The sequence below is a fragment of the Sceloporus undulatus genome, chromosome 5 (assembly GCF_019175285.1).
Source record: "Sceloporus undulatus isolate JIND9_A2432 ecotype Alabama chromosome 5, SceUnd_v1.1, whole genome shotgun sequence".
NCBI lineage: Eukaryota > Metazoa > Chordata > Lepidosauria > Squamata > Phrynosomatidae > Sceloporus > Sceloporus undulatus.
The window spans coordinates 148,926,561-148,940,685 of record NC_056526.1 but is presented as its reverse complement, the minus strand read 5'-3'; the positions used below and the strand labels follow the sequence as shown (position 1 = coordinate 148,940,685).

The window sequence follows — 14,125 nt, the reverse complement described above, 5'->3', positions numbered from 1 at the left end:
GGATTGTACTGTAAATTTTTGCAGCTGCAGTTTGCAGCCATTCCTTCTTTGCTTAGACTTTGTTCCATTGATTTGACTGTGATTGGCATTCCAGTCCTTGCTGTTGGGACTCATTGTGCAACATCCTTTCAACAACAGCTTTTATTGTGGTAAGGAAGGAACTACTTTCATTTCTGTATTGGGGATGGGGGGTGCAGAAAAGTAATGAAGCAGAAATCTGCAGTTTTGCTTTCTCCTGCATTTGATTTCTAAAAAAAACAAAGAAACCTGAAAGTGCTCTATTAAAAACATTGCAAAATTTGAGGAGTTGTTTCCCCAAAAATGAATCTTTGCCTACAGAAGGTTGACACTTGCTCATTGTGGTAACATATCTATAGCAAAGGTCAAATTCAGCCTTTTCTATATGTTCTTTAAAGATGTCTTTAAACAGAGGCTGGATAACCATCTTTCGGGTATGCTTTGATTGAGAGTTCCTGCATGGCAGGGGGTTGGACTGGATGGCCCTTGTGGTCTCTTCCAACTCTATGATTCTTGTAGGCATCTACATCAGGTGTCCCAGCTAGAAAATTAGACAGAAGTACTTCTGCATGCGTGATTGAAAAAAACACATTTTGTATTACTTCAGCTCACATACATAGCAAATTTGGGAACAGTTGCCATACCAGAGTCCTTTGCTGTGCAGTATAATGTTTTGCAGTGCTTTTTAGTAAGGCCATGTACAGCTCCTATCAGGCAGCCAATTCTAAAACATTAAAAATAGAACAGGCTTCAAGAATCCCAGATATTTTCAGATAACAAAGAGTGATTTATGTGGGCTCCCTTTTCAGTTTGACAAAACATAGAAGGGCCTTTGTACTATGATTAGCACGCGTGCTGATGTCAGTTCTCTTGTCCAGCTCCAAGCTTTATTCTGCTGCTAAATTGTGCTTTTGTGCTATAATCCAGAGAACCTTTGTGTCTGCCTTATTAGTGTGTAGTTTATGGAATTGCTTTTGTTTTTGAGGATCGTCTGTGCCAGTTTCAGTGAGAGTCACTCATTTATGCAACTGAAATAAACATTCTCATTTTCCCTATCTGGAAAAAAATATATTCTGGGGACATATGGGGGTGGGAGGCATAGAAGCAGGTGCTAATAGTCTAAAATCACTGTTTTCAATGTTTGCTATTTTGTGACATCCAAGATCATAAACAAAGTCTGTTAAAATGATATGAAACTGGCTGCAACAAGAGCTGTATTTCACTCTCAGTGTTGAAAGAGATTTGTGTTAGCACTGAAATACAGGCATGGTTTCAATCCCATGAATGTGTGAGAGGATGCAGCAGACTTTCACACCTGCATCCTATGTGTCCCAATACACTTGTTGTCAAATGAAGCCCATCAAGAGTCCCCCCCCCCCCCGTTATACCTCATAAGAGGACAGCCAATGTGGTGTAGTTACAGTGTTTGACTGTAAATTGGGAGATCCAGTTCGAATCCCCTTAACCCAGGAACTCACTAGGTGATCTTGGACTGCCTCACATAGTTTTTGTGAGGGTAACATGGAGAAGGGAAGTGCCATGCATACCACTTGAGCTTACTGGAGAAAAAGAGGGATATAAATGTCATTTATACTAATAATGCAAATAAATAGCTCAGGGTATATTGTCTGCATGTGGAGTGCCTAGGTACAATCAGTGGAATCCCCAAGTAATGCTGTGTGAAAGCTTGGAAAAAATGCTGGTTATTCAACTTTCCCCTGCTACTGTTCTCCAAGTGTTTTGAACTACATTACCCATCCCTGGGACCACTAGTAATGTTGGTTGCTGTTGATAATAATGATCTAGATGGTTCCATGGCCTAATTTACTATATTGTTAGATTCCTATTTTTCCTTGAAGACACATTATGGAAGCTTAAAAGTTCCTGAAACTGGGAAGTGACTGATATTCTCCTTCTGTTTTTCTGTGTCAAGCAAAAGAAAATAAATACACTCATCCCTCCATATTTGAGGCTTTGATATTTGCGGATTTGATAATCATGGATTTGATTTATATGTTCTCTCTAGGAATATTAGGTCCTCCAGTGCAATTCTATGGTCGACTTTAACTAAAAACTGAAAGACTTAGGCGGGGTACATACCTCCGCTTTGCGGTGCTCTGCCGCCGCCGCCAGTAGGTCCACGGGGGAGCCGGAGCCTTCACATGGCCCGACTCCCGCGCGGACCGAAAAAGAAGCTCCAAAATGGAGCTTCTTTTTCCGTCACATTTGCGATGTAGCGAGGCGCCAGGGGCGCACTCGCTACGTCACAAGCGATGCGACGCGTACGGACGCTCAGCGTCCGATACGCAAAGATGGCGCCGGCCATGTAGAAGGGCCGGCGCCATCTTGTACGGACGGAGTCCGTACTAGGCCCAGGGGCGTCTATAAGAGACGCCCCTTTTTTAAAATGGGACGTCCTCTGGACGTCCCAAATGGCGGTGCAGAAAGCACCTTAGATTCCTAGAGAGAATACTCTACTAGGCATTTGTAACTCCGCTAGTGCACTTCTGTAGTCAGTGTCTGTTGGATGCTGACCACACAGTTACACTGGAGGACCAAGATTCCTAGAGAGCAAGGAAATCTTTGTGCAGGAAACAGTGGATTTCTGAATCATAGAGTTGGAAGAGACCACAAGGGCCATCCAGTCCAATTCCCTGCCATGCAGGAAATCTCAATCAAAGCATCCCCGACGGATGGCCATCCAGTCTCTGTTTAAAGATCTCCAAAGAAGGAGACTCCACTACACTCCGAGGGTGGAATCTCTTTTCCTGGAGCTTGCATCTATTGCTCCGGATCTTAGTCTCTGGAGCAGCAGAAAACAAGCTAGCTCCCTCCTCAATCAGGGACGTAGCTAGGATTTTAGGAAGGGGGGGGGGGTCCAGACTAAGTGCCACCATTATAATGAGGCTTGGGTGTGGCGGCGCAGCAGCACACACCATTCATTTTTCTAATGGAAGTGGGGGTCCGGACCCCAAGAACCCCCCCTTGGCTACGTCCCTGCCTCAATGTGACATCCTTTCAAGTATTTAAACAGGGCTATCATATCACCTCTTAACCTTCTCTTCTCCGGGCTAAACGTCCCCAGCTCCCTATGTCGTTCCTCATAGGACATGGTTTTCAGGCCCTTCACCATTTTAGTTGCCCTCCTTTTTAAATTGTGGTGCCCATAACTAGACACAATATTCCAGGTGAGGCCTGACCAGAGCAGAACAGAGAGGCACTATTATTTCCCTTGATCTAGACACTATACTTCTATTGATGCAGCCTAAAATCGCATTGGCCTTGTTAGCTGCCACATCACACTGTTGACTCATGTTCAGTTTGTGGTCTGTGCAAAACTTACGCATTTTTGTGCAAATGTTTTTTTGCCAAAAAACAAAAAGGAGTTCCAAAGTCTGTAAAACCATAATAAAATGTGTGTATGTGAGAAATCTATAAGCTCTGGTGAAAATATTTGAAATTATTTGTTCTTTTATGCAATAATAAAATATCTGTACTTATTTCAATTTGTATAAGTTGCCTTGCATTATAATTCTGGGGGAAAGATGGGTTATAAATTAATTGATGTGAAGGGGAAGAAGTAAAGATATCCTTGTGCCTGAGGAGAAAGGTGTTGGATTGCACTCTAAGCTGATTTTGTGCTTTCTTTGTCCTCTTAGCCATTTCACATGTATCAGAGTGAAGAACATTACTTTAGAATACAGTGTTCAGACTTTGGATAGTTACTGTAACTTTAAACAATATATTCAGTGCTGGTTCAGTAATTAACTCATATAAAGTATTAATTACCTGGATTTCCCCCTTCTTTCCCTTCTTTAGGCATGGAAGAGGAGGTGGTTTGTGCTTCGCAGCGGTCGACTGACAGGGGATCCAGATGTCCTGGAATACTACAAAAATGACCATGCCAAGAAACCAATTCGTGTCATTGACTTGAACTTATGTCAACAAGTGGATGCTGGATTGACATTTAACAAAAAAGAATTCGAAAATAGCTATATTTTTGACATTAACACCATAGACAGAGTCTTCTACTTAGTGGCTGACAGTGAAGAGGAAATGAATAAGTGGGTTCGATGTATTTGTGACATCTGTGGGTTCAATCCTACTGAAGAAGGTAAGGGCTTTTTTTAAAAAAATGTTTCATTGGTTTTCTGATTCAGCAGCTCTATAATTACAATTGCCTCTCCTAACTCGTGGATCTGAGATCTGTGCCCTCAGTTATCCACAGAGGGGCAACCTCCGCTATTTCAAAAGGAGTGTGCACTTGAATATGCGCGAGACTCTGTTTTCATGGGGGGGTCCATTTTCCTCCGTGAAAACAGAAGGCCAACTGTAAATGGCAGCACTGATTAATTTCATGCTAACATTTGATGTGTGCTTCTTTAAGAGGAACTGTTCATTGTTTAGGAGCTTTAAAATACTGTGTTGTTGCATAGACTGGGGCTGGGAAAAGTGTGGCCCTTCAGATCTTACTGGAGTACAGCTCCCATTGTCCCTCACCATTGGCCATGCTGGCTTGAGTTGTTGGTAATTACAATCCCACAATTTCTGGAGGGCCAAATATACATCTGAAAAAGCATACATCTAAAACATATCTTTTAAATGATGTAGGCTTGGTAAAACATTCATTTTGGTGTATTTCTGTAGAAATAATTGACTTTTTAGTGGCAAAACTCAAGTGCAAAATCTTCATTCACTTTTGCAGGTTCAAATGTTATAAGACAGGTTTTTTATTATTGGATAGTTGAGCTTTTAGGTGTTGTTGCCTTGATTAGCCTGCATCTGGATTTAAATATTTATTCGTTAAATCCAAAGTATCCTGTCACTAGCACAGCAAACGTCCCTCACCGTCTCTCTGTATTTCACTTGTTGTACTACCTGAAAATATGATGTGGGGAGAGTTTCTTAGATCTAGGGCCAAAGCAGGCAGCCCAAAGGAGTGATCTATGTCCATGTTTGCTCCGCTGTCCCAAACAGGCCACCAACAGAAGCAGATTAAATCCACTCCTTTTGCCAGCAGCTTTGGAGTGGCTTCTGACTGTTTCAGGAGGGTACATCATCTAAACACCACACCCCAAAAACAACTCTAAGCCACTCTGTTTGGCCCATCTATTTGGGGCCTTTGAGAATCAGTTTTGGGCTCAAATGGGGGCTGCAGTGGGTAAAGGGAAATACTCTTTTCTTGTTTCCACAGGCTTCTGTTGTTCATAAGAAATCTAGTGTTGTATGTTGCGTCTTGTATGCTGCCTGCTATATATTTATGGTCATAATACATTCATGGAATAATTGAAGCTTGATCACATCTTGAACAATGGGATTAACTTGCCACTGTAGGCCCTATGCCACAGAATAGTAGTTCTTTAACAGTTTAAAATTCTAAATTAATGGGCTCATATTTCCTAGAATGTTGTGTATAATGGAGAGACCTGAGCACCTGTGTTGTTATGCTCCTTCAAGTTGTTTCCAGTCAAAGGTAAATGGGATTTTCTTAGCAAGATTTATTCAGAGAAGGTTTGCCTTCCTCCAAGGCTGAGAGACTGTGACTTCTCAAGGGTCACCAAGTAGATTTCCCTCGCTGAGTGGGGATTTGAGCCCTGGTCTCCAGAGTCATACACCAGCACTCAAACCACTGATACATACTGGCTTTCCTGAGTACCTAATCTGAATATCTATCCTCTGTTGTTAGTCCATCAGCATGAGATTTTAATTTATTAACTATCTTAATTTTTTTACATAATTGTATGAAAGGTTTCTACTATGTCATGAGTCAACCTTAATTTGTATCATCTCATCACAAATTAGATGCACCATTTTACTAGTAAGAAATATAAGCCAAGGTTGCAACTTGCCAAAATCCTCATAATGACATTAAGTTGAGATCAAAACCCAAGTCTTATCTGTTCCAAATGTGTAAAATCCAAAATAAGAGTGATCCTTTTCTTTCTTATGAAAGGCTTCTGCAAGAATGGAGACAAGTGGTGGCTGAGCTGTTTGGCAAGAAATCAGTCAGTACACCTAAAAATCAGAGTTTGGTCTGGCCTACATGTTTAGCAAAATTAGTAGTTGAATGGACTCTGTGATTTGAAACAGATGTGGAGAAGATGATAGTGTTGAGTATTGTATAGTAGATTTGAAAAGTTGTGGAAGTGGGCAAGCAAAATGATCAAAAGGCAGGCGCAACTTATTTACGAGGATGGTAGATTACTGTGAACTTTTTTGCCCAGGGAAAAAGTTAGTGATAGGGGAAATATTAGAGCTATAGATAAATATGTATTATTTGGAAAAGGTGGATCGGTCAACATATTCTTTTTGGTAACATATTGCTACCTTGGTGATCAATGGGGTGATATATATCACAGTGAGATCACCCTCACATTCACATATTGATACCAAAAAAGATATTTTTGGTGGTATTTTTCAGTGGACCATAAAGCAGCAAAACAGAAGTGTTCATGTTGAGATTATCAGTAGGTTGAAAACACTGTGAGGAATTCAAAATTTCTTCCATGCTTGTGGGGGAGGGGTTGTCATTGAGTTCAGAAGACACCTTGCAGCTCACTAAGTGGTCTCAGTTCTACTGTTATTCCCAATTAGGGTTTAAAATTGAATTAACAGGATTTGTGTAAGTATTGATTCACCATTCAACAACTGAGTTCAGTGGGCCTACTTTAGTTAAAACTGTCAGTAAGTCTCAATGCATGTGCCAGTGCATGTATATTAAATAAGACAGCCTACAGTATTCAGAATTGACTGTTCTCATGTGCAGAGTTCAGTTTTTCAAGTGCTGTTAAAAAGATTAACTTGATATCCAGATGTAGTCCTATTATTTCATATTCTCTGAATGTGCAATAGTAGTACCATATTTGTATTTGTATTTTGGGAAGTAATAGTCCCACTCTATTCTGCTCTGGCCAGGTCCCACCTGGAATATTGTGTCCAGTTCTGGGCACTACAATTTAAAAAGGATGTTGAGAAACTGGAGCATATCCAAAGGAGGGTGACTAAAATGGTGAAGAGTCTGGAAACCATGCCCTATGAGGAACGACTTAGGGAGCTAGGTATGTTTAGCCTGGAGAAGAGAAGGTTAAGAGGTGATAAGATAGCCCTGTTTAAATATTTGAAAGGATGTCATATTGAGGAGGGAGCTAGCTTGTTTTCTGCTGCTCCAGAGTCTAGGATCCGGGGCAATGGATGCAAGCTACAGGAAAAGAGATCCCACCTCAACATTAGGAGGAACTTTCTGACAGTAAGGGCTGTTTGACAGTGGAACAAACTCCTTCGGAGTGTGGTGGAGTCTCCTTCCTTGGAGGTCTTTAAACAGAGGCTGGATGGCCATCTGTCGGGGATGCTTTGATTGAGATTTCCTGCATGGCAGGAGGTTGGACTGGATGGCCCTTATGGTCTCTTCCAACTCTATGATTCTATGATTCTGTATGGTTAAAGCCTTAAAAACAAGTATCAGTTTAATAGGAGAGTGACCATTGTATATACTTCAGTTTTTCTTAAAATTTCTGTTCCCATTGACAGTCTCCCCTTCCACCATTTCAGTATTTCTGGAAATTTGTTTATCTCTTATCAGGGAGGAATGTTTTTTTTTATCTTTTCTGTCAGCTTTTCATGTAGAAGAACATTTAAAAGTGATATTGCCCATACTCATTCTGAGGGTGTATAATCCCTTCTTCTACCTTACCGTTTCCTCATTTTGCTGTCTGTGATGATGATGTATTTCTGTCATTCTGGAAGTTATTGTGGAGTTTTGAAATCAAGGGGATATTGAAATCTCTCTCTACTGTCTTTTTCTTTCCTCTCCTGTATTTCTGTTGCTATTAGAAGACTTCTTTGAGAATAAAGAAGTTCAGAAATGGACTTCAGTTGCAAGTTGCATGCACAGTTTCACTAAAACTGGTGTGAGACCATTTCAAGGGAAGCTTAAATCATGTTGAGTGAGGACTAGAAGGGTTCACTAGATGGTGCATGATGAAGTGAGGAGAAAAGGGATCCCAATGCCATCAGAATTAGGCTTTAATCAGTTTCTGTCAGTATTAAATTAGTACAATAGTGATGGAAAACATGTGTTCCTTCAGATATTGTTGAACTTCAGTTTTCTTAGCTGCAGCCAGCCTGCCCAGCGGTGCCCAATGGTGAAGGGCATTGTGAGTAGATGACAGCTGTTTTTTTATTTGTGCTGTACAAAAGGGAGAAAATGAAAAGGACAAGAGAAAACGAGAAAAAGAGCAGTTTTTCCCCCAAGATTATGACCTGCTCCATTGCCCAGTTTCCCTTTCTCCTTGATCTTAGTTGATAGCTAAACTTGAGTTGAATAGTTTGTATGTTGTATCCTATGGCCCCATACAGACTGGGCAAAATAAAGCTGCTTCAGGTCACTTTGGAGGTATGCTGTTTAAATGATGCATGTGTCCTAAGAATCCAGAAGCCGCGCCAAAGCCATGATCCAGTCCAGTCCTAAGGACTAGACCACAGCTTTGGCGCAGCTTATTAGTACATGTGCATCTTTGAAACAGCATACCTCCAAAGTGACCTGAAGCAGCTTTATTTTGGCCTGTCTGTATGGGACCTATGTTTCTTAAGAAATAAAGTTTACTATGCACAAGTATGGTTAAGTGTTGTGCACGTGTTACCTAGGCTGCATCTGCACTGCAGAAATAATCTAGTTTGTCACCACTTTAACTGCCCTGGCTTAATGCTATGAAATTCTAGGATTTATAGACACATAGCCTTCTCTCTCAGAGAGTTCTGCTGCCATAATAAACTACAGTTCCCAGAATTCTGTAGCCCTGAACCATGGAACTTCAGGTATCAAACTATATTATTTCTGCAGTGTGGATGCAGCCCTAATAAGTTGTCTGATGGAGTGAAAACTGGAGACGTTTCTTGTACCATTAATGGTTCTGTAGAAGAAGGAATTTCAGTAGGTGTTGCTTGTTACATGGCTGCCTGTCAAGATATGTTGTTGTTGTAGTGTGACTTCAAGTCACTTCTGACTTATGGCAACTCTAAAACAAACCTATCACAGGATTTTCTTGGTAAGATTTGTTCAGAGGGCGTTTGCTTTTGCATTTCTTTGGGGCTAAGAGAGTTTAACTTGCACAGTGTCATCCAGTAGGTTTCCATGGCTGGAAATTCCATGGGGATTTGAGCCCTAGTCTCCCAACAGGAAAACCAGTACACCACACTGGCTGTCATGCCAAACAATACCTGCAGAAGTTCCCTACATGTTGCATTAAAGGCATAGGCACTATTTCCATTTTTCACTGGCAAACCTACCTAATCAGTTTGTTGCAAACAGACAAGTACGGTATGTAGAGATGGTGCCTTGGCAAGTACTTAATACTTTTCGTACATTCTTCAAGTTAAAAAAAAGAATATCAAACTAAAAAAAAAATGTTTTATGTGGTGATTTGTACAATGGTTATATGAGAAATAGTGAAGAAGCTGAAGGGCAATCAGCTGATTCTACAATTTGAGCATGGGTTTGCTAATTTGACGTAGTCATTGCTTTCAAACACCTTAATAAGTAAGATGGGATATAAAATGATGTGCAATTGGAATGGGAGAGACACAGGCACTTGGACTGTACATTGTGCTGCCATTTGTTTGTGGGTTTCTAATTAAATAGTGTATGTGATTCATGTGTACCCTACCCTGTCCTTTTAGTGATTTGTTCATATTTCCAGATTGCAGACAAAACACCTTCTGGAAATAACTTTCTGTACCCTTTTGTAGACTAAGTACTTAAGGTCTATTGTCATAATTTCTATACATTTCCCCCCCTCCTTGATATCAATCTGAAGTGTAGTCAACCTGATTTGCACAGATGTCCTTAGTGACTCATCTCTTGAAAATGAGTTACACAGCCACATAATTACTTTACTTTGTGGCTGATTCATCCGCTATCCATTACCTCTTCCCATATCTATCAAGTAGAGATCCTTAGGCATGACTCTGATGTTGGTTAAGATGTAACTGTTGCGCTGGAAAGAAAGAGTCCTAAGTAATATTTTCATTATTATGTGCTGTGTGCTTTCAAGCCATTTCTGACTTATAGTGACTCTAAAACTGCTAATACTGGGGTTCCCTGGCAGGATTGCCATTGCTTTTCTCTAAGACGAAAAAGAGGGTTGCCGAATGTTTTTAGTTAAGGCTGAGATAGTGTGACTTGCCCAAGGTCACTCAGTGGGTTTCCATGGCCAAGCAGGGATTCAAACTCTGTATTCTGGAGCTCTAGTTCAACATTCAAACCGCTATACTATTCTGAGTCCTCATTATTATATAAAAGGGATTTATGTAAATGTGATTTTTCAAAATTTTAGTGGAAAAGTTATACTCTAAAGCTGGATATAAGAAACTGATATGGCATGTGTTTGTATTATACAGGAAGCACATCCAATAATGCTGCTGGTGGTGATGTGTATGTATGCTTGTGCCTTCAAGTTACTTGTCAACATATGAATTTAAAAACAGGGAGTGGCTAAACTGGAAGAGGGAAATGAATATTTGCTATGGCAAAATGTCCCTTTTAGAGCCATTTATGTTGCGTCTCTGTTTTTAGAACTTGCAAATTAGTTTAAAGGGCACTTTTGAAAATAGAAAGTATTTCTAGGTCCTGGTCTAGAGATAACTATGTGCTGCATGGTGCCATGTTGACCCAAGCAGGGGCATTAGTTATTGTAGCACCTGAGGCAGGAAGCAAAGCACTGCCTCCGTAATGCTACAGCATCAACCCACCCATCCACCCTGCACTAGAGGAAGAAAAAGACGTAGATGAGGGGACAATGACAATAGAGTCCTAAGAATGGGGGATGATATGGCAGCAACAGTGTCTTCCTCATCACACTAAGTAGGAGGCTGTAGTGCTCGCCTCTTCCCCAAAGAAGGAAGACACTGAAAGAGCAGCTTCCCATCCAGAAGGGTGGAATAGCAAGGCTAGTACTGATGTCTCCACTCATCTGCCTGTAGAGGAGGAGAGGAGATGGTGGTATAGCCATCTCTTTAGACCTTATACAATGACACAAATATACAGTGTACAGATATTGTCATTTGGGGCAGGTGTCTGCACAACAATGTTTGTGTGTGTGTGTGAGTGTGTGTGTGTGTGTGCAGAAAACAAGGAGTCTCTCTCTGTGTGTGTATATACAGTAGGACCTTGTTATCCACTGGGGCTTGGTTCCAGGATTCCCTGTAGATAACAAAATCCGTGGATGCTCAAGTCTCATTAAATATAATGGCAGAGCAAAATGGCGTCCCTTATATAAACGGAAAATAGGTTTGCTATTTGGAATTTATACTTTTTTTTAATATATTCAAGCCGTGGGTGTGTGTATCGCACAAATACATTTTTCAAAAGACATCCTGAAGTGGAAAAAATAATTGAACAATGTGCAAAATTCCAGCCAGCAGGGAGAAAATCTTTGAAATATTTTTCCTTGCATCCAAGATTGAAATAAGTGAAGATTTGCGTCCCTAGATAGTTGTAACCTTCACTTACCATCTGCAACATGGGTTATATAAACAAATTGCTACATTGCAGGCTTTTATCCATAATTAGAAATATATAATTTATTAATATGTAATAATCAAATGAATATAACAGGCTAAAAAAAAAAATCTCCCTCATGACCCAATCGTGATTTAAAATGTCATTTTTTGACTGTCACACTTAATTTTGAAAATGTTGTATACATCATGGATTGACTCTGTCAAGTGTTTCTGCATTTTGCAGATGCTGTGAAGCCACCTGGCAGTTCTCTGCCAGTTACAACTGAATTACCCTTAGCTGTCAACACTTCCCTGCCATCTGTACAACCTGAACCATCCCTACCACCTCCATATCAGCTAATTAACATACCACCAGTAGAATCTGCCTCAAGTCAAGAAGATCCACAAGACTACCTGTTACTGGTCAACTGTCAGAGCAAGAAGCCAGGACCACCAAGGTAAATGTTAACTTTTTCTTCCATGAAAGTGGTAGTCAGAGGTTAGAAAAGTTACTTCCAGTGAGACTGACATTCCTAGAACCCCGTAACTAGCATAGCCAGTGGATTCTGGGAATTGCAGGCCTTTAGTAATAGTGCCAACAAGGGCTGTTGTGGCAGGAAGATTTCTGTTTGGCTGTTATTTGTTATAGTGACCTTCAGGGGATTTGGGGGGGGGGGGGGGGGTCTCGTTCTTTCCTCCCCTATAGTGGTTTTTTAAGTGCATAAATCCTGGACCATTTGGCATCAAACTTTTGAAAGCCGTAATGCTGGATAACCATGTTATTGTTTTCCTTAGACTTTTATGATTTGTAAAAAGAACTGCAGCCTTACAGATGATTATTTATTACTTGTTTATATAAAAATATATACTTCACTTTTATCTTCTCCAAAGAAGTGGTTCAAATGAAGTGTAGGAACAGACACAACAATAAAGAGGATGATGACAATACTACTAATACTTCTAATAAGAAATTATCAGAGTAAATGCAATATCAAGAGCAAAATTACAGAACCGAAAGGGGGGGAAATCCAGACAAAAAGTCAAAACAAACAGTGAATTAATCTAAACAACAGTGGATTCAGAAGCTTTTTCTAAAATAATGCATAATTTCAAGTGCTAGGGAAATACAAATAAACTGAAGCTAACCTCGTAGGATGTGAATCTCTATCTGCAGGGTGTTATCAAATCTTTTGAAAATTACTTTTTTGGGCTCCAACTTCCATAATAACCCAGCCAGTGTAGCCATATAAGATGAGGCATTTTGGGAGTTGTAGCTCTCCAAAAGTAACATTTCCAGACTCTGGTGCTATCACAAAGAAATCCCTTTTCTGTGTTGCTATCAATGATGCTATAGAAACCAATAAAACAGCCAAGAAAGCTGCAGCAGTTTATTTTAAAGGATAGGCAGGCTCATATGGAAGGAGACAGTCCTTCAGATATCTTAGGGAGAAATGAGATAAGGATTTGTTTTGTTTTGTTTTGTTTTAGAGTTACCTACAGCTTACAGGTAACACAGTTCACTTCTTTCTGCATTTTTCTGGTGTTGCAACCCAAGAGGGTTGCAACCATTTCCCACTATTGGCAATATGCATGGCTTAGTAACTCCTCCCAGTAAATAGGCCCTGCTTTCTCCTCACCCTAATTGCCACCTTCTTGCACAATGCAAGACCTCCCTTTGTCATCTCCCTGCCCTTGCTTAACGAGAGGTGAAGGTGTTCTTGGGAGAAAGAAAGGGCAAGTTACTAATCGTGAGGGAGTTGAATACTGGGTGTAAACTTGGCCGAACACCATGATGTAATAAGCATTATTGTCATGGTGACCACTGCTTTTGCTTTTACAGTGGGCCCTTGGAATCTACTGTGGTTTGATTCCAATACCCTTTATGGATACCAAAATCCATGGATATTGAAGTCTCATTAAATACAATGGATAGTAAAATAGTGTCCCTTATATAACACACATATATATATTCATTCATTCATTCAAGCTGTGGATGCTTGAATCCGTGGGTAAAGAAACTGTGGATATGGAGTGGCCAATTACTTCACCAGATCACAGGTCCACAGCTTCATTGAGCATCTGATCAAAAAAACTCTTGTGGAGAGAGTTGGGTAAGGGCAGCCTATTGACTTTTTGTGCTGCCACTATCATGTAATGCTGCCTTTCACTTAAATATTTTGGAGCAGTTATAGTGCTATCAGGCAATTATATTGGCCAGTCATTTTGTACCATATAATTTCAACATTTGATTCACAATTTTCTGGCTGTGTCACTTGTCGGCAAATGAATTTGGTTCAAAAAACCCATTTTTTCTGTTCCTTAAAATAACAGCCAGTCCTGTGAACTGGCAGCAGTATAGCTCAAGCATTAAAGGAATCACAAGATTCCATTTTTCCCTGTGAAGATTTTGGTGAAATTCTAATGTATTCTTTACAATTGTACTTAACTCAATGTGGATTGTGGTTGATGTTTTTCACCAATAAGTCAGTATCTCATATAGGATCAAACTATATAGCTATCCTAGTTCACTGTTTTAATAATATGTTAAAGTCTACATCCTAAATCCAATTGTTAGTCTCAAATAGAATAGATCCATTTAATCAGTAGGATT

General features: G+C 40.2%; 1 protein-coding gene across 4 annotated transcripts in view; it reads left to right on the top strand.

Moving 5' to 3' along the window:
- GAB1 (GRB2 associated binding protein 1) overlaps positions 1-14,125 on the top strand; it is a 98,003-nt gene that overhangs the window by 61,662 nt on the left and 22,216 nt on the right. For all 4 annotated transcript variants that reach the window (XM_042468477.1, XM_042468475.1, XM_042468476.1 and 1 more), the window contains exons 2-3: positions 3,838-4,132; positions 11,759-11,972. In XM_042468477.1, coding sequence (XP_042324411.1) covers positions 3,838-4,132; positions 11,759-11,972 — 509 coding nt within the window. The remainder of the gene's footprint in view (positions 1-3,837; positions 4,133-11,758; positions 11,973-14,125) is intronic.